This window comes from Ochotona curzoniae, unplaced genomic scaffold (assembly GCF_017591425.1).
Source record: "Ochotona curzoniae isolate NIBS_2020 unplaced genomic scaffold, NIBS_Ocur_1.0 contig_523, whole genome shotgun sequence".
NCBI lineage: Eukaryota > Metazoa > Chordata > Mammalia > Lagomorpha > Ochotonidae > Ochotona > Ochotona curzoniae.
In genome coordinates this window covers 1,135,833-1,156,484 of record NW_024466459.1, presented here as the reverse complement: position 1 = coordinate 1,156,484, position 20,652 = coordinate 1,135,833, and the positions used below count along the sequence as shown (strand labels likewise).

Genomic DNA, 20,652 nt, shown 5'->3' with positions numbered 1-20,652 from the left:
AGGAGACAGCTGGGGGCTGGCAAGCCTGTCCGCGCAGGCTGCGCGGGCCGTTCTGTTCTCAGAGTGCGTGGGCTGCGCTCGCGAGTCACTCGTTCTATTCCTGCCACGGGCTGGGAACGTGCTGTGTTCAGGGCCGTGCTTCGTGCACCAGCTCCCAGCCCGCGCTCAGGTTGTCCTGGAGGCCTCTGCCTGTGCCCCCAGCCCCGAGGGAGCCACTGTCACCCAGCCTCCTGTGCACCTCCACCCTGGTCTGCTTGTGTGGGACAGCAGTGAGACAGCTGCATCGGGTCGGCTACCTGGAACCTGCCAGGCCTGGTGCTCGTCCCAAGGCTGGAAATCTCTGTCCCCAAGGGATTGCCCTAGTTTTCCCATAAACTCAAGCCTTTAGCTGGATGCGGGCTCTGGGAAAACTGGTCCCTCTGTCCAGATGGGTGATCCCACCAGATAGCAGGGCCGGGGACACTCTGTGGCTACCTGGGATCCCTCAGAACCTTGAAACCTCATGCTCCAGCGTGGCGGGGACCGCATGCCCAGCGCCACTGCCATCTTCCTCCACCGCTGTGGGGTCGCACGGGAGCGGCCCCTGCCAGCAGGAGGACTCCGTGGCCGGAGTGGGCGTGGGAGTCTGACCCGAGGACCCACCCTCCCAGGCCTTGGCTCTCAGGTTGCAGGGACCATATTATTCCTTGTGGGGGTCAGGAACCGGATAGGGAAACTTGAGGCAGTGAAAGGTCCAAATACGGCCAGGTCATGTCCTGAGGCCTCAGGGCTGCAAGGGGACCATGCCTGTCTCAACCTGAACTTGGCCCCGCCCAAGGGATGTGTTGCGGAGGTCCATCCGGCTTCTGTCTCCGCAGCCGCCCCTTGCCCACGCGCGAATGCTCGAGGCCACGGCGACGACGTCGGGGACCAGGCTGACGGGGAGGCCGGCAGCGCGAGGCCCGCGAGAGCCGAGGGGCCGGGGCGAGGGGGAGACAAAGGCGGGGGACGGCGAGAGCGGAAGACAAAGCGCGGAGGGGGGTCGCGGCGGCGCCGGGCGGGGAGGCGGCTCCGGGCGCGGCGGAGCCAATGGCGGGCGCGGGGCGGGGGCCGGCGGGGGCGGCGCCGCGATAAGGCGGTGGCGGCGGCCGCCGCTCGGGGAGCAGTGGCTGTGGTGGCAGCTGGCGCGCCCTCCACGCACCCGAGGCGCACACCCCCGCCCCCAGAGATCGACCCCCGCCCCGCGGCGCAGGCCGGGGCCCGGTGAGACCCTGCGGGCGGGCCGGGGGGAGGGGCCTGCAGTCGGCTCTGATGGCGCGGTGCAGAGATGGGGGGCCCCAGCGAGGGCCGGAGCCCCCCGGCTGTCGGCCAGTCCTTCCTCCGTAGGTCTCCGGTCGGGCCAGAACCCGCGGGGTCCGGGCTGGGGCCCAGTGCACGCGGGTCCGGAGGCCGAGGAGCCGTGTGCATGGGCGGCGGCAGAGCCCGCGGGCGCTGTCCAGGAGCTGGGCAGCACAACCGGCCAGCTGGAGGCCTCGGCGCCTCCACCCGGCACCGGGCACAACGTTGGGCACGGGTCAGGCCAGGGCAGCGGGTTCTCGCCGCGGGCCCCGCCCCGTGCTCGCCTGACCTCCCCTCACCCCAGGCAGGGTCGCGTCCCGCTGGGTGATCATCCTATGGCGGCTGCGCCGAGCGCCCTTTCCCGCGCCGCGCCCCGCTAACTTTGTTCTTACAGCACACATGGTTCCACTCAGGGACCACCCCCCTCCCGTGGGGGAGCAACGTTTGGGGGCGAGCGGAAGTGGCAAGACCAAGAGCAACAGGAAATGACTTAGGGAAAGTCCCAACCGCAGCCCCCCAGCCCCCTGCCTGTAAACACCCCCTCCCCTGCAGGCTGGGGGAGGGCCTGTGGGGCCCCAAGTGAGCGAAGGAACGAACCGACTTCCCCTTGCAGAAACGAGCGAGCGGGTGCCGCGCCTCCACCCGGGTCCTCCATCACCTCGGACGAGCCATGTTCCAGGCTACAGGAGCCGCCCAGGCCACCCCTTCTCATGTAGGTGACCCCACCCAGCAGGTGCACTGGGAGAAGGGAAGTTTCCTATTACCCTTGCCCCCTGTTGAATGCCACTGGAAACTTGGCAGGGGCATTACAGAGCCAACCTCTGTCTTGCCTGCCTCTCTCCCCCAGGAAGCCAAAGGCGGCAGCAGCAGCAGCAGCTCGGTGCAGCGCTCCAAGGTAGGCTGCCCCGGGGTGGTTGGTGGTTGTGGGACAGGGTGGGTGCTGGCCAAGCCTGGCTGAGTCTGTCCCCGCACAGTCCTTCAGCCTGCGGGCCCAGGTAAAGGAGACCTGCTCCGCCTGCCAGAAGACTGTGTACCCCATGGAACGGCTGGTGGCAGACAAGCTCATCTTCCACAGCTCTTGCTTCTGCTGCAAGCACTGTCACACTAAGCTCAGGTGCGCAGGCCCCTCTCCCCCGCTGCCACTCCCCTTGCCGGTCCAGGCCCTAGCTGCCCCTAACTGGTTTGCTGTGCTTCCCCCTCAGCCTGGGCAGCTACGCAGCGCTGCATGGCGAGTTCTACTGCAAGCCCCACTTCCAGCAGCTCTTCAAGAGCAAAGGCAACTACGATGAAGGCTTTGGCCGGAAGCAGCACAAGGAGCTGTGGGCCCACAAGGAAATGGACCCCGGCACCAAGACAACCTGATGTCACCCCAACCCTCCACTCCCTGGGCAGAGCACCTGGAGCTGGGCAGTGGAAAGGGTGGGAAAGAGGTGGGAGCTGGGTTTGGGTTGGAGGACGGGGCTAAGGCGGGGAGATGAGCCTGCAGAGACAGAAGCTTCCAGGGGCAGGGCTCTGCTCCAGGAGCCCTTCCTTCTCGCAGAGGGTCTGGGAACCTGGATCAGAGGCTTGGTCACCACCCTGCTTCCTGCTTCTTTCAGCCCACCTCCTCCATGCCCTAGTCCCTGGGGAAGCCTCTGAGCCCAGCTTCCCTACTTAGGTGCCTTTTCTCCGGCAAGGAGTCAGCATGCTGGGTCCCCAGCTCAGGGTCCCCAGCTCTCTCACTGCCGCCCCCGGCCTCCTGGGGCCTCCGGGTTTCCCCATCTACCTCTGCCTTTAACCTGGTCTTGAGCCATGAAGACTGGGAGGAAGGGGAGCAAGAGTGCCACCTGCTGGGCCACAGGAGAGCAACCACGGCCTTGAGGGTGGGGATGGGGACGTGCAGCCAACTGCCCCCAAGGGGCCTGGGACCACCTGGCACCACCAGCAGCAGAGCTGAACAGTGGAAGGCAAAGCATCTGCTAGGCTGAGAGCCTCAGAGCCGGCCAGGGGGCTGGCAGTGACCACTCCTCTCCCCCCTCGTTCCTGTCCCTTCTGTTGTGATCACCCCCCTTTTAAACATGTTTAAACAGATTGTGACTCTGTATTATGTGGCCTGATGGGGGGCTTTGTGGTAGGAAGGAGACAAGACTTAGCCTGGGGCTGGGAAGCGTGCGGGGGTGTGTCCAGGACGCATGAAACAGTCTGCTCGCCCTACCCGTTGCCCCATGTTAAACCTGTAGTGGTTTTCTAACTGAAACCCAGCTTTGAGGTGGCCACGATGCCCCATTCTGACAGGGACATGGGGAAGCGCCGGAGGCTGACGTGTCAGTGGGTGACAGTTCCTGGCTGTGCTGCACTTGTTTTGTGGGGAACAGGTAGAAACCTGCTTGAACCCTTCTTAGCGCCCCCTTCTCCTTAGCTGGCTTCAGTGGTGGGGCTCCCCTTATTCAAACCCATGGGAACTCCTGCCCCTGCCTGGCTGTCATCTTCCTTCTGCCTGCCCAAGCTCTGGGGTGATGGCTCAAGGGCCCCATCTCCCACACATGGGTTCTCGGCAGGAAGTCTTGGTTGTCCTTATTTTTTCAAGTGGCCACTGGGATGAGTTGGTCTAGCAGGAGGGCAGGGGCCCCTGGAGGCCTTGCCGCCTGCCGCTACCTCAGACATCAGCCTGAGTTTCTGTGTGACCTCACGGAAGAGGAGATGTGGGGCTGGGCCTCAAGCTGTGGAGGCCACTGGCTGCCTGTGTCTGCTGAGACAGGCTGCGCTGCCTGCAGTAAGTGGGGATGGTGTCTGGGGTTCCTGAGTCGCCTCCCTCAGGGCCAGCTCTGCTTCCTGCGAGGCATCTGGGGGCAGTCTGCATCAGTGTAAAGCAGGTGGCACAGGGGGAGACCTGGCATGGCTCCTGGTGGTGTCCGACCTCACCTCACTAGGATGGGACTAAAGGGAATTGTGATGCCTGCAGAGACCAGGAGAACCAGAGGCCCAGGGACGCAGCTGTGGCGATGTCCAGGTCAGAAGGACCAGCAAGCTAGAAGCATACACCCTGAGGGGGCTTCACGAGGGGAGGGGGCCGCTGCTGCGCTCCCAGGGCAACTGAGTCAAGCTGTCACAGCCTTGCTCTTGGAGTCATTAAGTTCTTTTTGCTTGAGGAGTCTGTGTCAGGTTCCTCCTAGGCAAACCTTACCTATATTCACTCCCTAAAAGGCATGACCACAGGACCCGTCTGGTAGAAACAATCCCTTTTATTGTAAGTAATGCACGACACTGGCCTGGCTTTGCACTGCAAGCCCTCAGTCAAGGTATAGTCAGATAACTATGGCTGCAGGTTCTTCTGCAAGACCCACAATTCAGACAGAGACAGAGCTGGGAGGAGCGGGGCTGGCCAAGGTGAACATCCCCCGCGGAATGATGAGAACATGGCAGCACAGCCCCTTCCCACAGCAAGGGTGGGGCTGCTAAGAAACTGCTCCTTGGACTTCTGGGCCCAGGCTACCCTAGAGTCCCACAACTTTTATTCTGAATTAGTGGGAAAAAAAAAAGAATAAATTAAAATGAAGGAATGTCTTGGTCCTGAGGATGCTGAGCCAGCATGTCCACAGTTTTTGGCACAAAATTTCAGGGTCTGGGTGAGTTTTTCTGTTTTGGAGTGCTAGGTTTGTTGGCTTGCTTTCAAATTCATTTAAAAACCTTCCCTGTGAGGTAAGCCCCGGGGGTGGGGCTCTGCGAGAGCCTGAACCTGGGACACGCAGAGTCGTCTTGGCAGCCGGCATCACTGTTTCCTTTGGAGAGGCGGGAGGGGGCTGTGGGGAGGCCGAGCCACCACATGGCAGCTTTGGTCAAGACGAGGGGCCAGTCCCACCCTGGGCAGGGGCCGCAGTGCAGGCAGGGACACGGCTTCCCTATCTACACAGGGCAGTGGGGAATGGATGGGGTCTCACAGAAGGAAACAGGGGCCCAGGCCCAACGGGCACCATGCAACACACATTTCTGCAAAACCAGCTGCTTCCACTTTCTCTTCTCTCTTGAGGCGTCCTCATCTGTAACAGTCTAGAATTGATATATATAAAAACCATCAAATATGATCTGAGATATAAATTAACAAGTACAAGGCCTCACATTACATGATGTGAAAAGGCTAAAAACAGCGATAGAAACTACATTCATAAAAGTGCATCGTCAACATACAACGAAGGCTTTGGCTTGCTCTGTGCCATGGGGAAGTGGGCATGGCTGGCAATGAGCTGCCTGGGGCTGACCCCCAGCTCCCTGGAGACGCCCATCCCCTGGCACTGGCTTTTTTTTTTCCTTCTTCCTTAATGACAACTCCCAAGGAAACTGGGTGTCGAGAGGAAGGAGCTCTAGCAATAGGCACATTTTGGAGGGGAGGGGCCGGAAGAAAGGACCAGCGCCCAGGCTGAGGTAAAACATGGCCAACTCTAAGCTGCTTGGAGACACTGTTCCCCAACACCGCTGCCACTCCTCCTGCAGAGGAGGAGTGAGAAGGGGAAAGAGGCTGGGACCTCAGGGGAATGGGCACGGCTGGCTAAGGAAGAACAAAGCTGGCGGTTCTGGACACACTTGGTCACAGCCCATGGGCTTTTCCTTTTGCCAGATGGAGAGGGCTCTGGCCTGACAGGGTCAGACCCAGCCCAAGGCAACTCCCTGTTTCTCTTGGGTGAGGACAGCCAGCTGGGCTGGATGCCCTCACTGTGTTGTCCACCCTCCTCTCTGCTCCAGTGAGGGCAGATGCCAGGCTGGGCACCCTGTGGCTACTACTGTCAGCTCTTTCCAATCCAGCCCAAGGCCCAAGCCTTCAGTAAGGTCCTGAGCCCAGAGGGCACAGTCTCCACTTCAGGAACTGGGTACAGCATAGGAGTGACTCCAACTTGTAAAACAGAGACAATTGCATTGATGAAACCAGGTTTCCCGCCATGGTGGTGGGACAGTTCCTTATCTCAGGCCCCTGCTTTGCGGGGCAAGCAGGACAGGCACCTCCTTCCCTGAATAAGGCAGCAGACATTTGCTTCATTCATCTTTGGTTAAAGGCCAAGGACTAGCAAAGCTGACCTAGGGGCTCCAAGGAGGAGGGCAGCGTGGTCTTTCTTTGCCCTCCTTTGGTTGGGGATGCTGGGTTTACCTCAGGCTGCAGTGGACTCCCCCAGCCCAGAGCCGCATGCCCTAGTGGTCTGCAGACACCAGGAGGAGAAACAAAATAACACTCTGAATGAAAAGCACTCATCATCCCCTTGCGTCAGTCTAGTGCCCTCAGACCCTCGGGCTCGCTGCCCACCACAGTGTCAGGCTGCACCCTGAGGGCGGAGCCTGAGCCACCTCTCCCACTGTGCTCAGCCTCTGCAACTCCATGCTGAGCTTAGGACTCTGGAGCTCCGGGGTCTGGCAGGCAAGAGGCTCCCAATCCTTGTGGCTACAGTCGCCCACCCTGGCTCCGAGCCCCATGCCAGAAGGGGCACAGGTGAAATGCTGGCTGGACTGCAGCTCCACGGTCCCCAGCCTTGCCTGGGAGAAGCAGCAACTTCACTGCGCCCTACGGTAGCCCCTTGCTCACGTGGCAGGAGCAGCTGGCAGCAGTGCGGCCTTGAGCTCAGTACACGAGCTGTGCAAAGTGGTGTGTGAGCAGCTCCTCGGCGGAAGGTCTCTGCCGAGCCTCCACAAAGATGCGTCTCAGGAAGTCCCGGCCGTGCTCCGAGATGTGGGAGGGCAGCTGCGGGTTGGTGGGCTGTGTGGCAATCTTGAAAATGGCAGCCATGGCTTCATACTCTGCCCAAGGTGGTTTCTCTGTCAGCATCTCCACTACAGTACAGCCCAAGCTCCTGAAGAGAGACAAACTCAGGTCACCTCTAGGCCAGCCTTGGGTTCCCAGCTGCCCGGCCCATTACTGTGAAAGGAGGTGCTGTTCTCAGAAGACAGTGAGGTGGATGAGCCATTCTGGGGGTTGACTTCCCCTGGGTCCCCAGGGCCAGAAGAGGCTCAGAAGCACCCCCAGTCCTGTCCATATCTGTTTCATCAACCTATACATCATCACCTCCCAGGGCCTCCTGAGACAAGGACAGGAAAGGGAGCCACCAAGCACAGCTCTGGAAGTGAGACAAGGACAGTTCCTTCTGGGACCTCTGGGGGCACAGCCATCCTCTTGTCTTGTCCAGCCTCTACAGGCCATCCAAGTTTCTTGGCTCACAGGCCTCTCCCTTACATGAGTCCAACCTCCTGCTTCCAACATCAGGCTTCCCACTCCCTGCTCTGACTTGCCTACCTTCTTTATACCAAGGCCACCCTGAATAATCCAGGATACTCTCTTTGGTGTAAACGCCTAACTTAATCACCCACAAAGGCCCTTAGATCCTGGAAGGTGGCATTTACAGAGACGAGCACATGAGCATCTTGAACCATTCTGCTTGCCCACCCAACAGCTCCGCAGAAAGCAGCTCCCCAGGCCTACAGACAGGAGTCAGGTAGGGAAAGCACCAGCCATGTGGAGAAGAGGCAGGACACAGTTCCTCCTGACTTGGAGACATGAAAGCTGTCGGAGTGGATCCCAGTTCTTGAAGGGATTCAGCAAACACAAGGAGTGGTTGCCCTCACTTGGGTTTCCAGCACCGGCAAACGGAGTGGCATTTGGTGTTAACACGGAACCGATGTGCTAGCTGAACTCGTGCCCCATGGGGCCTGGGCCTGACAGGTGCTCAGGCCCTCCTATCACTCTGCAATGTTCCCAACGGCGTTCCTTAGTCACTAAAGCCCAGAGAGATGGGATCCCAGCAAGTCCCCACACTCACCACACGTCTGCCTTCCTTCCGTAGCCCTCGCCGCTGATCACCTCCGGGCTCATCCAGTAGGGTGTGCCAGTGACTGAGCGCATGCCCGTCCCTGACATGCAGATGGTCTGCAGGCGTTTGCTGGCTCCAAAGTCCCCCAACTTCACATTCCCAGCAGAGTCTCGAAGGATGTTGGCTCCTGCGGCACCAAAGGGCAGAGGCTACACTCTTGGACCTTCCTGCATCTGCCACCGTCCTCCCTTCCCCCGCCTCCCCCTGAGGGCTGCTTGGGAGCTGCCACGTTAGACATGCACTACACGCGGGAAAGGGTCCAGTGAAGGGAAGCCTCAGAAGCACTGTACAAAACCATCATCTTCTTAAGTTAACATGCAGAAAAGTGTCCGGCCAAACCCTCTCCACACCAATCCCCAAGGAGGCACGAGCAATCCCCCTTTTCCCAAAGTTCAAAATGATCCTATGATTGGCTCACCCAGTCACTAAGTGGTCCTTAGGTTCCAAACAGCCTGAGCCCTCCACTCACCCTTGATGTCTCGGTGAACAATCATGTTACTGTGCAGGTAGGACATGCCCTCCAGGATCTGCCGTGTGTACTTCCGGGTCACGCTCTCTGTCAGGGCTCCGTAGGCCTTCAACTGATCTTTCACTGAGCCCTGCCAGCCACATAAAGTCAGAGGGGTCAGAGGGGGTCAGAGGGGCCAGACAGAATGCTAAGGTTACTTTCAGCTCCCATGCAGGCAGCCAGCAGTGATGCATCCAATTCCCACCAATTCCCATTTGCAATGTGCCAGGCATTTTGCCAAGAGCTAGGAGATGGCTTCCCTCAAGTGCATCGATCCCAATTCAGAAGTCGGGAGGCCTCTGCTATAGGTAAAGGCAGTATTTACTGCACAGTGCACCAGACAGTCACTGTGGCCTGAGGTGGGGCCTCCTGACTTAGTCCTGCCATCACTTCACCTAGCCCCCCTGAGCCTCTGGGGCTTCAGGAGTCCCCTCCGCCCTCAGCCTCAGGCAAGGCCCCTTCTCTCTGTGTCTCATGTGCCATGAGGGGCACATACCCCCGGCATGTATTCCATGAAGATAGTCAGGGTCTTCTCCGCTCGATCCCGCAGACAGCCATAGTACTGCACAATGCGCTCATGCTGCAAGTTCTTCAGCAACTGGATCTCACACTCCAGAGCACTCACCTCCTAGGGAGAGGTCAGAGGGTCAGCTTGGCTCTCAGGGTCCAGTCCTGCCTGCCCAGGGTCAGCTCAGCTTACCCCAGTCAATGGCTCACAAGATCTGCCTTGGGAATTTTGGCCAGCAAAACAAGAGAGGCTCTTGGATAGCAGTACTCCCCTATGTGGAGGAAGGCAGTCAGGGAGGAGGGAGAGGGGTGTGGCTGCCTCGCTAAGGGATCTGCTGGAGTTGTCCACTCCAATTGTACTGTAGGCTACAGAATTCCTCCTTTTCAGGTGGACCAAGTGAATCCCACGGCTCCCATCTGAGTCAAGGGAAGGGGAGAGGTATCTATTGAAAAAAATGCCCTTTGTGGCACTGGTCATCATTTTGCAATCTGGGTGACTTGGGATTTGACCCTGACTTAGTTCCTCTACACAGTTCCCTCCCGAGGTGTCCCATGCATAGTCCCAGCCTGCAGGGCCAAGGTTAGGGTAGAAAGCAAGAACCGGGCAAAAAAAAATCTTGGGAGGTAGCCTGTAACATCAGGAATAATTACTCTGTGTAATAAGTCAGACCATGGGGGAGGAAGTACCTTGCTTGTTTCAGGACTGTCTGGGTCAAATTGGACCTGCTTGGAAGCAAGTTCACGACCTGTGTCCACATCATAGCACAAATAGACCCTGCCAAAGGCACCCTGGCCTAGGAGCTTCCCTCGGCGCCAGTTGATTGGGGCACTAGGAGCTATGGGGAGAAGAAAAGAGCATTACTTCACGTGCACTAATTCCTGCCATCCTCGCCCTACAAGGGATCACTGGCTCAGGCTCCCCTCCCCCAGCACTAACACATCTCTCCTGACAGCAGGGCAGCCCCGTCAGGAATGGGCCCAGTGTTCCAACTGGACCTTAAGGTCAGGGTCCCAAGAGGCAGAGGACTGGCTAACGTAGTTTCATGTTCTTCTGAACTGAGCCAACGCCTTTTCTAAAGCCCCTGATTACCAATATGGCAGGGATTAAGCATGTGCGCTTCTCTGAATGGAAGTTCTCTGGCTCGTGAGGAAAATTCATCAGATGAGATAGAGAATTTCAAACTTGGAATAGGCAAGCCCTAGGTCCCTAATCAGCAGGAAGTAACTGCAAAAAATGGGATTAATCTGTACCTTTCAGCAACCCTTAAATTAAGAGGCCGAAGTTTCTAAGGAGTGAATGAAATGGGACAGCTTAGGGACACAAGCTGCAAGCCACACTCCTCCATCTCTTTGTAAATTACACTTGCCTATTCCTCAATCAAATGACCCATCCCAAGATGTACTTCCTCTCTCTGGTGAACCGAGGTGGAACATGAAACCATTCCCGTCCCCAAGATCACAAGCAGACCTGCAATATGGAGAGGCAATCTCCCTCTTCCCATGGACACAAAATGGAAGGCAGAAACATGTCCCTCTACCTTTCCTTCCAACCCACTCTACCCCCAATAAGCCCCCTGTTTGTGGGTATGCTCACATCTTAAACTTTTTTTAAAAATTAAAATGGGTGTGCTCTTCCATTTAAATACTAAAAAGCAAACAAAACAACCAAAGGCCAGAGGAGTCACACTGGAGGAGGTGTCACCCAATAGGAGACACAGGTCTATTGTCCCGCGGGTCTGTTGCCCTTCTAAGGCTCGGCCACTGTGGGTAGGAGAGGTCACAGCAGCTGAGCAGTGTGCCCGAGCCTGGCTGCCCTCCTAAGCACCCCTAGGCCGCCTCCTCCTAGCCAAGGAAGACTCTCACACTTGGTTGGCACAGTCCTCTCCTGCACAGAGAGGGCGTTCTCGCTGTCCGCACTGCGTAGGCGCCCTCGGGGGTCCAAGTATTGCACAGCCAGACCCATGTTCTCTCCGTTTGTGCTCAGGGAGCGGCTGGAGGGCACCAGGGTGAAAAGGTTGCCTTGATGACGTCGTATCCGGGGAAATGTTCTTCTGCCTGGAAGGGTGTAGGGGCCAGAGGACAGCACGTTAGCTCCCTAGCCACCTGGCTTCATGGACAAACCAGAGTCTAGTTAGAAGTTATAAAACTGGCCCAGCCCATCTTGCCTTTCTCCTTGACTTAGGTCAAGAAAAGCTGCTGTTACAAAAATCTGGACAAAAGCAGAAATAAAGAGCAACCTGGTTTGGGCAGCCCTGGTCACAGGGAAGGCACAGGGCCTGGCATTCAAGCATAAAATTATTTGCAAAGGCAATCCAGTGCTTCCCTGGGCATCCATCCCTGACCTCTCGGTGACTGCCCCTGTTGACTGGCTGCGGCTGTGGGTGGAACAGGGTGTTGGAGTATAGCATGGATACACCAGAGGACAGTCACCGGTGGTGGCATCTTAGTCTACGACTACCTTCCTGCTAGCTCCATGTGTGTTCTCTCTCTCTGTCTCCGGTGCCTCAAGCCTAGAGCACAATTCCTCAGGAACATTCCCAAGGGCCGGAGTGTCAGTCCCCTCCCCCACAAGGTGGATCTGGCTTTAAGCTTGTCCCTTCTCAAGGTAGCCAGCAGGGGGCAGCACGGAGGCGTACTCACCATCGTTATAGTCCTTGTGGTGCACTGACACGTGGTAGCGCCGGGGGTAGGTTCCACCTTTGACCCCTTTGTCATAGAGCTGAGTTTCCCTGTCTGGGTAAGACAGGAGTGTCAGTGGCTACTGGGTGGGTCAACGTGAACCTTCGAGTAGTAGCCCAGAACACATCATCATATACTCCCCAACTCACCAGAGTACTCCTGTCTATTGTCTGGGAAGCTCTGGGCTCGAGACATTCGTGACTTCCGGAAGGATGGGCTGGAAGAAAACAAAAAGAAATCACAAATAGGTGTGGCTGTCATGGTGTTGCGGGTTAATCTGCCACCTGCAATAGTGGCATTTGGGCACTGGTTTGAGTCTCGGCTGCTCCATTTCCGAATTTAGCTCCCTGGTAATGTGCTTGGGAAAGCAGCAGAGGATGCGAAGTCTTTGCGACCCTGTGCCCACGTAGAAGACAAGGATGGACCAGAGGATGGAAGACCTTTCCATCTCTCCCTGTCTCTCAAACAAGTAGCAGACCTGAGTACGTTTTCAAAGCAGCCCAGCAGGGCAGAGGGGCAGAAGGCCCTCCAGGTCGTCTCCCCTTGTGACTCCCTCCCAAGAGAAGCCCAGTCTCCTGCTTGCTCCACCTTTCCACCTCTGACACAAAGGAGGAGCTGACAGACAGCATCATTATACATCACAGATTGTTGCTTTCATAGACACTCCACAAGCTAAGCTTTTCCTCACTTAATTCTCACAACCTGTGAGGCAGGCAAGACTTACCAATAAAAATAAAATAGTAACAGGTAACACTGTTATTTTTATTGTCACTGTGCCAGTGAACAGCTTCTACACTCACTCTAGTCTTCAGACACTCTGTGGGCTGGATATTAACAAGCCTATTTACTTGGAATTCTTTTTTTTTTTTTAACATTTTATTTATTTTTATTGGAAAGTCAGATATACAGAGAGGAGGAGAGACAGAGAGGAAGGTCCTCTATCCATTGATTCACTCCCCAAGAGGCCGCAATGGCTGGAGCTGTGCCAATCCAAAGCCAGGAGCCAAGAGCCTCTTCCCAGTCTCCCACACAGGTGCAGGGTCCCAAGGCTTTGGGCTGCCCTCACGTTCAACTCCTGGACAAGCTCAGGAAGTGGGGCTGCTGGGATTAGAACCAGTGCCCATATGGGATCTTGCCACATTTAAGGCAAGGACTTCAGCCACTAGGCTTTTGTGCCGGGCCCCAGGTTGGTATTCTTGCCTCTAATGTATTTTCCTTTCAGACCAATCACCACCATCTCATTTTAGAGATGGGGAAACTGAGGAACTGGAAAGGTAAGGGGACCTGTCTGAAGCCACTCTAATAATTGGTGTGTATATATATGCATATATATATATACACACACACATACAGAAACATTTAATTTATTTGAAAGGCAGAGTCACATAGAAAGAGGGAGGGAGGGAAGGAGAGAGAGAGAATCTTCCATTGCTGGCTCACTCCCCAGATAGCTGTAGCTGGGCTGGCCTGAAGCCAGGAGCCAGGAGCTTCCTTCAGATCTCCCACATAGTGCAGGGGCCCAAGGACTTGGATCATTTTCCACTGCTTTTCCACATGCACTAGCAGGGAGCTGGATTGGAAGTGGAACAAACAGCACTTGAACCGGTGCCCCCATAGCACACCAGTGCTGCAGGCAGCAGCTTTACCTGCTGTACCACAGCACCGGCCCCTCCACTGGGACCAGCTCTAGGTCCACCAGGCTGTAAATTGCTTGACGGGAATAATGAGAGTCCTTAGTTCAAGCTAGGCCAGGCCTCAAGTCCATCCAGATCTTGGGTCTATTCCCAAGAAGAAAACAAAGTGCTATAGGGATGGAGGAAAAATCTGAGAATAGAAGAGCGAGTAAATTTAACTTTTCTCCCTAGCACCTATTTGCATCGCAGTTTCCTTTTAAGTGAATGCCATGGAGAAGACCGTAGGACTGAAATTCTTGAGGCCAGTTTGAGGAGCTGCTGACTACTTCCCAACGGTAAGGCCTTGTGTAGCTTCCCTATCCCCTGCAATGTGTAGGAGACAGTCTAAAGCCAGTCTTTTTCTTGTCCAGGTAGCAACTGGTGGCCCTTTTATGAGAGCCTTCTTGCTCCCCTGGTTGGAGAGCTATCTCCTGGGAACCAACAGGCAGCTACAATCATATCCTTTAACATCCGGTGGGAATCAATGCTCACTGGTGCTCAAGCCTTCTAGAAAGGACCCTGTAACACATGCAGGTCATGGTTACAAGGTCAGTACCCACATGAACCCTGGACCAGCTGTGCAACCTGCTCTCTAGCCTCTGACCACAGCCTTCAGCCCGGCCAGAGATGATCGGCATCCTGCTCTTGGGCAAGGTGAGGCTGATGCCAGGGACAAACAGATCAGGCTGAGCCCTCCTCCAAACACATCCCCACTGCTGGAGGTCAGCTCTGCAGGGCCACTGGACAAGCACAGGATGGCGCCTACTTTCTCCTACTAGGCTGGGTGGCATGCCAGGCAGCCTGGATATTTTGTTTTCTGCTTTTTTGTTTTTAACTTTATTTCAAAGGCAGAGAGACAGAGATGCAGGGAGGAAGAGGTCCTCCATCCACTGGTTCACTCCCAGATGCCCTCATCCCCAGGGCTGGGTCAGGCTGAAGCTGGGAGACTGGACTTGTACGCAGGGCTGTCCTGTGCGAGTGCAGGAGCTGCTTCCCGGGGAGAACACTGGCAGCAAGGGAACTCAAGTGGAGCTAGGACTCAAACCAGCTCTCTGACATGGGACACAGGCATCACAAGCAACAACTTTAACTGCTGTGCCAAACACCTGGCCCATATTTTATAATTTCTATATCCCAATTTTTTACAGAAACATTTGGAAAAAAAATAAAAGTAAACTCATGAGTGAGTATTCATGTTTTCTTTCCAAAACATCCAATATACCTCTTTTTAGACCAGAAAACAGCAAGTCCAAAAGCAGAACATCACACAGCATGCAGAAATGTAAAATATGGAAAGTACTTAGAACAAAGCCAATATTTAATAAATGAACTGCTACTCTAGGAGGTATTATTACACCCACTGAATTATGCAAGCATAATATTTTTGTAACACTTGAGAAATGAAGGAGTGTTTTCCTAGAAGTATGAAAACTCTGGACCTTTCCACTGTCTCCCCGTCTAGATCAGAGATACACACTCGTCTCTACTTTCTCAGCCCATCAGCTCCCACTGTCCCTACACATTGACCCCAAGCCACCCCAGTCCCATACCTGTCTGCTGACCTGTCCAAGGACTGGCAGCTTCCTGACAAGGAGTTCTCAGCACTGCTCAGGGGATCCAGCATCTGTAAGGCAAGTCATCGTTAAAGCCACGGCTCAGCCCACATCCTAGCCAGGTGTCCCGGGCTTTATGACCCTGTCAGCTTCAGCAAGTGGTTCCTTCTGTCTAATGTAAGCATTCTCTCTCCCCACACAGCAGGAAAGAATGGTTAGTACAGTCCTCTTCTCCCCTGCAGTTTAAAAGGCAAGTCTCCAGGATGGAGAAAAAGGCTTGGCTGGCATCCTAAGGGGCTCTGCCAGGAGAGCAGAGCAGAGAGGCTGATTTTCTTGTTGGCATTTTCTTGGCTCATTAACACTGGATCCTGGCAATGCAGACGGCACTATCCTGTGGAGGCTTTTAGTGAGCTTGGGTGGGACTTTAATGCTCTTGTTTACGCTCCACAATTTATAATTTACAAAGATAAGTGCTGCCTCATTTCACAGACCAGCAGTGCAGGCCAAGAAAATTTAGGCAACTTCTCTAAAGTCATAAACTAGTTTGTGTACAGCTAGTACCAGAACAAATTTTTTTCTAATTCCTGATTGTGACGCAGAGTTAACAGGTATTCACACAATTGGAAATATTTGTCTGTCCTGGTAAACCATAGTAACAAAACACTTCACAGCAGCTTTCTAACTGATCTTCTGAAGGTCCCTCACTTCCTTTTGCTATACAGGTGGTACAGTCATCCTAGTGTCTACACAGGACTGATTTCAGAACCTGCGCCCATATTAAAATCTACAAAAGCCTAAGCTCCTTTTGTCTGCTGGTTCACTCCCCAAGTGACCACAATGGCCAGAGCTGAGTTGAGCAGAGCTAGGAGCCAGGAGCTTCTTCTGGGTCTCCCACATGGGTACAGGCTCCCAAGGTTTTCCCAGGTCACAAGCAGGGAGCTGGATGGGAAGCGAGGCAGCCAGGACATGAACCGGAACCCATATGGGATCTGGTATGTACAAGGTAAGAATTTAGCCACTAGGCTATTTTCCCAAGGCCTGTAAATCTGCCTTTCAAATAAAAATAAGTAAATCTTTTAAAAAGTCTGCCAATCAAGGCAAATTAATTACAAAGTAAAATCACAAATCCTGCTCAAAATGGATAAAATCAACATGGAAAAGAATTGCTCCAAATCATTTAAGTGTATGTTTGGTGAAGCTAGGTGTGATGAAGGAAGAGGACTTAAAAGGTTCAAGAGCAACTTTAGGAAAAAACGCTGAGTCCCATGAATGCTTTTGCAAAGAATGACCCTCCTTACAATAGTGCTGTACAAGTCAAAGGGGAAGTGAAGGAAGTTACATTGTGCTAGCGTAATTTCTGCAAGAAAAATTAAGCCAAAAAAATTAACATGAATCATGCTTTGACCATTCTAAAAATTAGCATTAGCTAAGCCTGATTAAAGAAAAAACAAAATAAACTTCTCTTAGTTTCACTTTTCAAGAAAGTCCCAATGGAATATTTTTAATTCTGCACTATGCTCTTTGGCTCCCGAGAAGTGCCCCTGTGTAGACACCAGGATGACTGGACTCTGAAGACCTGGTACCAGGAGCCAATCTCCTTGGCGGGTGGACAAGACAGGACCCAGCCACCACCCTCCTTGGTGTCTTTCTAGAAGTCTGTTTCACTGGGACTCAAACCATCCCTTGCCTTCCAGAGCCCGTCAGGGCAAACAAAAAAGTGAAGGAGCAAGGAATAGGACTGTGGGGGTGGGTGAAGATCAAAGGCAATCCAGCTTATTTGCAAGCTCCGGGATTTCACATCAGTGTTACCTCTAGAGCAGCTGGTGTCCAGAAGGAAACAGAAAGGATGGTAAAACAGTAAGATGACAGGAAGGGAGCCTGCAGCCAACAGGCCTTTCAGCTCACTGTTAAATACGTAGTTAGCAAGAAAGGACAAGTCCGGAAAGGGCCTCTCGTAACCCACATAAGTTGCAATGATGAAAGAGAAGATATAAAAATCAGTGTTCTGTACAATTCCATGTAATGATACTGGCTCCCATTTCCCAAATCCCAACAAGTTATGATTAATTCCCTGAAAAGACAAAGCAAACTCCTTGAAAAGACTAAAATAAAACTGGAGATTTCACCCATGCTGAGCTCACTAAGCCAAATTGCCAATTTGAAGTAAGCCATTGGTTAAAAAGCTATCCATTAAAATGAGCGGGCCACTGTGGCAGACACATCCTCAGGTGACTACCCCCTCGCAAGGCCACTTGCCCTGGGCACAAGCAGAATTGATGACTTGCTTTTAGCCAAGAGATGATAGCAAACAGAGTATGATATTCTTTCCCACAATTAGTTTATGTTATGTAAGACCCCATCTTTGCAAAAGAGAGCAAGAGACTTTCCTGGGGACATTGCCATGGCATAGCACGCGGAGACTCCTCTTGTGATGCCAGCATCCAGCATGAGCGTTGGCTCAAGTCCCAGCGGCTTCACTTCTTCTGATCCAGCTTCTCTTGGTTGCCTGGGAAGGCAGTGGAGGATCCAAGTCCTCCACTTGAGACCTAGAGAATGCTGGCTCCTGGTTTCGGACTGGCCCAGCTCCAGCATTTTGCTTTTTTCTAAAGATTTATTTATTTTTTATTGGACAGTCAGATATACAGAGAGGAGGAGCTAAAGAGAGAAAGATCTTCACTCCCCAAGTAGCTGCAACGGCTGGAGTTGAGCCCAAAGCCAGGACCCCAAAGCCTCTTCTGCATCTCCCACACGGGTGCAGGGTCCCAAGGCTTTGGGCTGCACTTGACTGCCCTCCCAGGCCACAAGCAGGGAGCTGGACAGGAAGCGGGACTGCAGGGATTACAACTGGTGCCCACATGGGATCCTGGTGTGTACAAGGTGAGAACTTTAGCTGCTAGGCTACCATGCTGGGTCACCCAGTTCCAGCTGTTGTAGCCATTTGGAGAGTGAATCAGCAAATTGAAGTTCTCTCTGTCACTCTTTCTTTTAACTCTACTTTTCAAATGAAAAAACAAAAAACTTTTCTTTCCTTTTTTTTTTTTAAGAGAGCGATTTGCCTGCTGCCTTTGAAGACCCTGCCAGGTTGAAGACAGTCCTATGGCCAGGAACTTCAAGTAGCCTCTGGGAACCTGGAGCAGCTTCTGGATGACAACCAGCAAGAACAGGGAGCACAGCCCAACAAGTTTTTTCTTTTTAAATTCTAGTTTCTCTCCCCTTTCAAAAAAAAAAAGTTAATTTATGTATTTGAAGGTAAAGTTACAGACAGGGAGAGAGACAACGGTATCTTCCACCTGATGGTTCACTCCTCAAGTCCCCGCAACAGTGGCTGTATTCAGGACTGCCTTACGGGCACACAAGCACGGAGCTAGATCAGAGCAAACCAGCACTCCAATCTGAGATGGGGCATCACTAAGGGCATCTTAGTCCACAGTGCCACAACACCCACCTACAGGAACTGAATCCTGCTCACACACACACTACCCTGGAGAGTCCCAAGCTCGAGAAAGCAATACGGCTTTTTGTGATTCAACTAATACATAACTGGACTTCTGTGTCATGAAAAGTATAAAAAAATAAGGGTATGTTCTATTAAGGCTTTAAGTTTGTTATGTGGTAACAGGTAATTAATACAGCTGTTTACCAACATAAAAGGTTCCCATAACCAATCCTAAAGTGTAATTTGTATTTGACATTAAGAAATAGTAACATTAAAACGGATACAATGAAAAACACAATCTGTCAGTTTATGATTGGTCCCCTGGTAGAACTCTGCTGAAATGAAGACAAAGAGGAAGCACACACCGCAAGGCATTCTCTGCAAGGAACCCGTGGGAAGACCACAGATAAGGGAACCTGTCAAGTGCTCACCTCACACCAATGAGGGAGTTTAGAGCTAGTCTGGCAGGAATTGATATTTGGCTTCTAGAAAGGAATAATCCATATTTGGGCAGGCCTGATTTATAAAAAAGTTCAAGTCCTTCAGGTTTGCACTGTGCCCACTGAGAATCCCCTGATAGAACCTTGGTCTCATGCAGGCCATGGGCGTACCCCAGTCCCCCATACTCACGCACTGCTCGCTGGTCTCTGGGATGAACTCCCCCTCACTGTTGATGCTGGTATAAGATCCCTGTCGTGCAATGTGCTGCTGGCGCTCAGGCACATAGCCAGGTGGAGGTGAGCTTCGGCCAGGGTTTTGGGAGCCTGGAGCACAGAAATAAAACTTGTGACAACAGAGTCCAGGGCACGTGGATTAAGAGCAGCAGCACGAGACCAGCTTAGAGATACCAAGCCACAGTGATCCAGATGAGTTGTGCTTCTAAAACCCAGCGTGTTGCAGTCTCTTCTTCATAGGAAGCAAGCTCCAAAGATGGGGCAGGGTACGGAACACCGAAGATCAGGAAGGCTGGCACCAACAGGAACCCACTGAAGTTGGCAATCATGCAACCTTTTATATCCCTTGATGTAATTATGTACTTAGTATTTTTTTCACAATGTAACTGCTCTTTCTCCTTCCAGAGCACTGTTGTCATTTTCTCTCATTCCAGAAAAAAGCTAGGATAAAAGATTAAAATAGCAGCTCTTTTCTTATCTAGTGAAGCCCATTCCAAGATCCCCAGTGGCTGCCTGAAACAACATACGGTACCAAACTCTACATAATAATGTTATTTCTCATACATTAATATGATACAGTTTAATTTACAAATTAAGCACAGTAAGAGATTAACAATAACTAATGAGCAATTAGAATAATTACAATAATATGTTGAAATCAAATTTCCAACATCACCATTCTTGAGCTTTAGAGACATTATGGAGTAAAATAAGGGTTATCTGAATACAAACATTTTAATATTGCAACAATCTGACTACCAAGTGAATATTGGGAAGGTGGCATGCATAGCCACCAGACATATATAGCTGGATATGCTGGACAAGGAGACGATTCATGTCCTAATCAGGACAGTGAGATTCTACCACATTACTCAAATGGCACACAACTAAAAATTTAAGAATTGTTCATTTCTGCAATTCTGCATTTCATATTCTTGGACGACAGCTGATTACGAGCAACCGAAATTACAAAAGGTTAAAGCTGAAGATGAGGGAGGCCTAGTCCTTGCAGCACGTTCGAGGACGGAGCCGAGGGAAAGATCACTGATCTAACCGGGCGTCTCTTCATCTCTCTCTGCTGACCTGACCTTTCAGGATCTGCCCACTCACTCTTGACCAGCACCAGGTGAGAAGACTGTGGCAGCAGCAAGAGTCGGCCACCTCCATTCCTACTACAGTCCCTGACTCCTACGGCAGTGATATCATGATCGCACATTTATGTGGCATGTCACTTTTGTTGGAAGGTTATAGTAATTGTGTCATTTTACTTTCAACATCCCTGCTACAGACATTTTCAAATATTTAAAAAGATATATTTTGAATTACAAAGTCAGATTTACAGAGACGAAGGAGACAGAAAGATCTTTAGTCCAATGATTCACTCCCCACGTGGCCACAATGGCTAGAGCTAAGTCCATCTGAAGCCAGGAGCTTCTCTCAGATCTCCCACACAGGTGCAGGGTCTCAAGGCTTTGGGCCAC

The 20,652-nt window shown here is 52.9% G+C and overlaps 2 protein-coding genes across 6 annotated transcripts in view; one reads left to right on the top strand and one right to left on the bottom strand.

The window, feature by feature from the left end:
- Positions 1-1,138: 1,138 nt before the first annotated feature.
- Positions 1,139-3,387, top strand: LIMD2 (LIM domain containing 2). 2 transcript variants are annotated; one of them, XM_040989494.1, is made up of 5 exons: positions 1,139-1,242; positions 1,931-2,029; positions 2,165-2,212; positions 2,292-2,431; positions 2,520-3,387. In XM_040989494.1, exons 2-5 carry the CDS (start codon positions 1,988-1,990, stop codon positions 2,677-2,679), a joined length of 390 nt encoding a protein of 129 aa, XP_040845428.1. In that variant the 5' UTR covers positions 1,139-1,242; positions 1,931-1,987; the 3' UTR covers positions 2,680-3,387. The 2 variants fall into 2 exon arrangements, with proteins under 2 accessions (XP_040845428.1, XP_040845429.1); XM_040989495.1 differs by lacking the exon at positions 1,139-1,242 and adding an exon at positions 1,269-1,847.
- Positions 3,388-4,523: 1,136 nt separating this feature from the next.
- The window catches only part of MAP3K3 (mitogen-activated protein kinase kinase kinase 3), a 67,865-nt gene continuing 51,736 nt past the window's right edge, over positions 4,524-20,652 (bottom strand). For 2 of the 4 annotated variants that reach the window (XM_040989475.1, XM_040989477.1), the window contains 10 exons: positions 19,128-19,261; positions 15,059-15,132; positions 11,985-12,052; positions 11,797-11,889; positions 11,020-11,211; positions 9,844-9,992; positions 9,146-9,277; positions 8,611-8,740; positions 8,091-8,268; positions 4,524-7,127 (listed from right to left, as the gene is read on the bottom strand). In XM_040989475.1, coding sequence (XP_040845409.1) covers positions 6,899-7,127; positions 8,091-8,268; positions 8,611-8,740; positions 9,146-9,277; positions 9,844-9,992; positions 11,020-11,211; positions 11,797-11,889; positions 11,985-12,052; positions 15,059-15,132; positions 19,128-19,261 — 1,379 coding nt within the window. In that variant the 3' untranslated portion in view covers positions 4,524-6,898. The remainder of the gene's footprint in view (positions 7,128-8,090; positions 8,269-8,610; positions 8,741-9,145; positions 9,278-9,843; positions 9,993-11,019; positions 11,212-11,796; positions 11,890-11,984; positions 12,053-15,058; positions 15,133-19,127; positions 19,262-20,652) is intronic. The other 2 variants (XM_040989476.1, XM_040989478.1) reach the window with 1 other exon arrangement.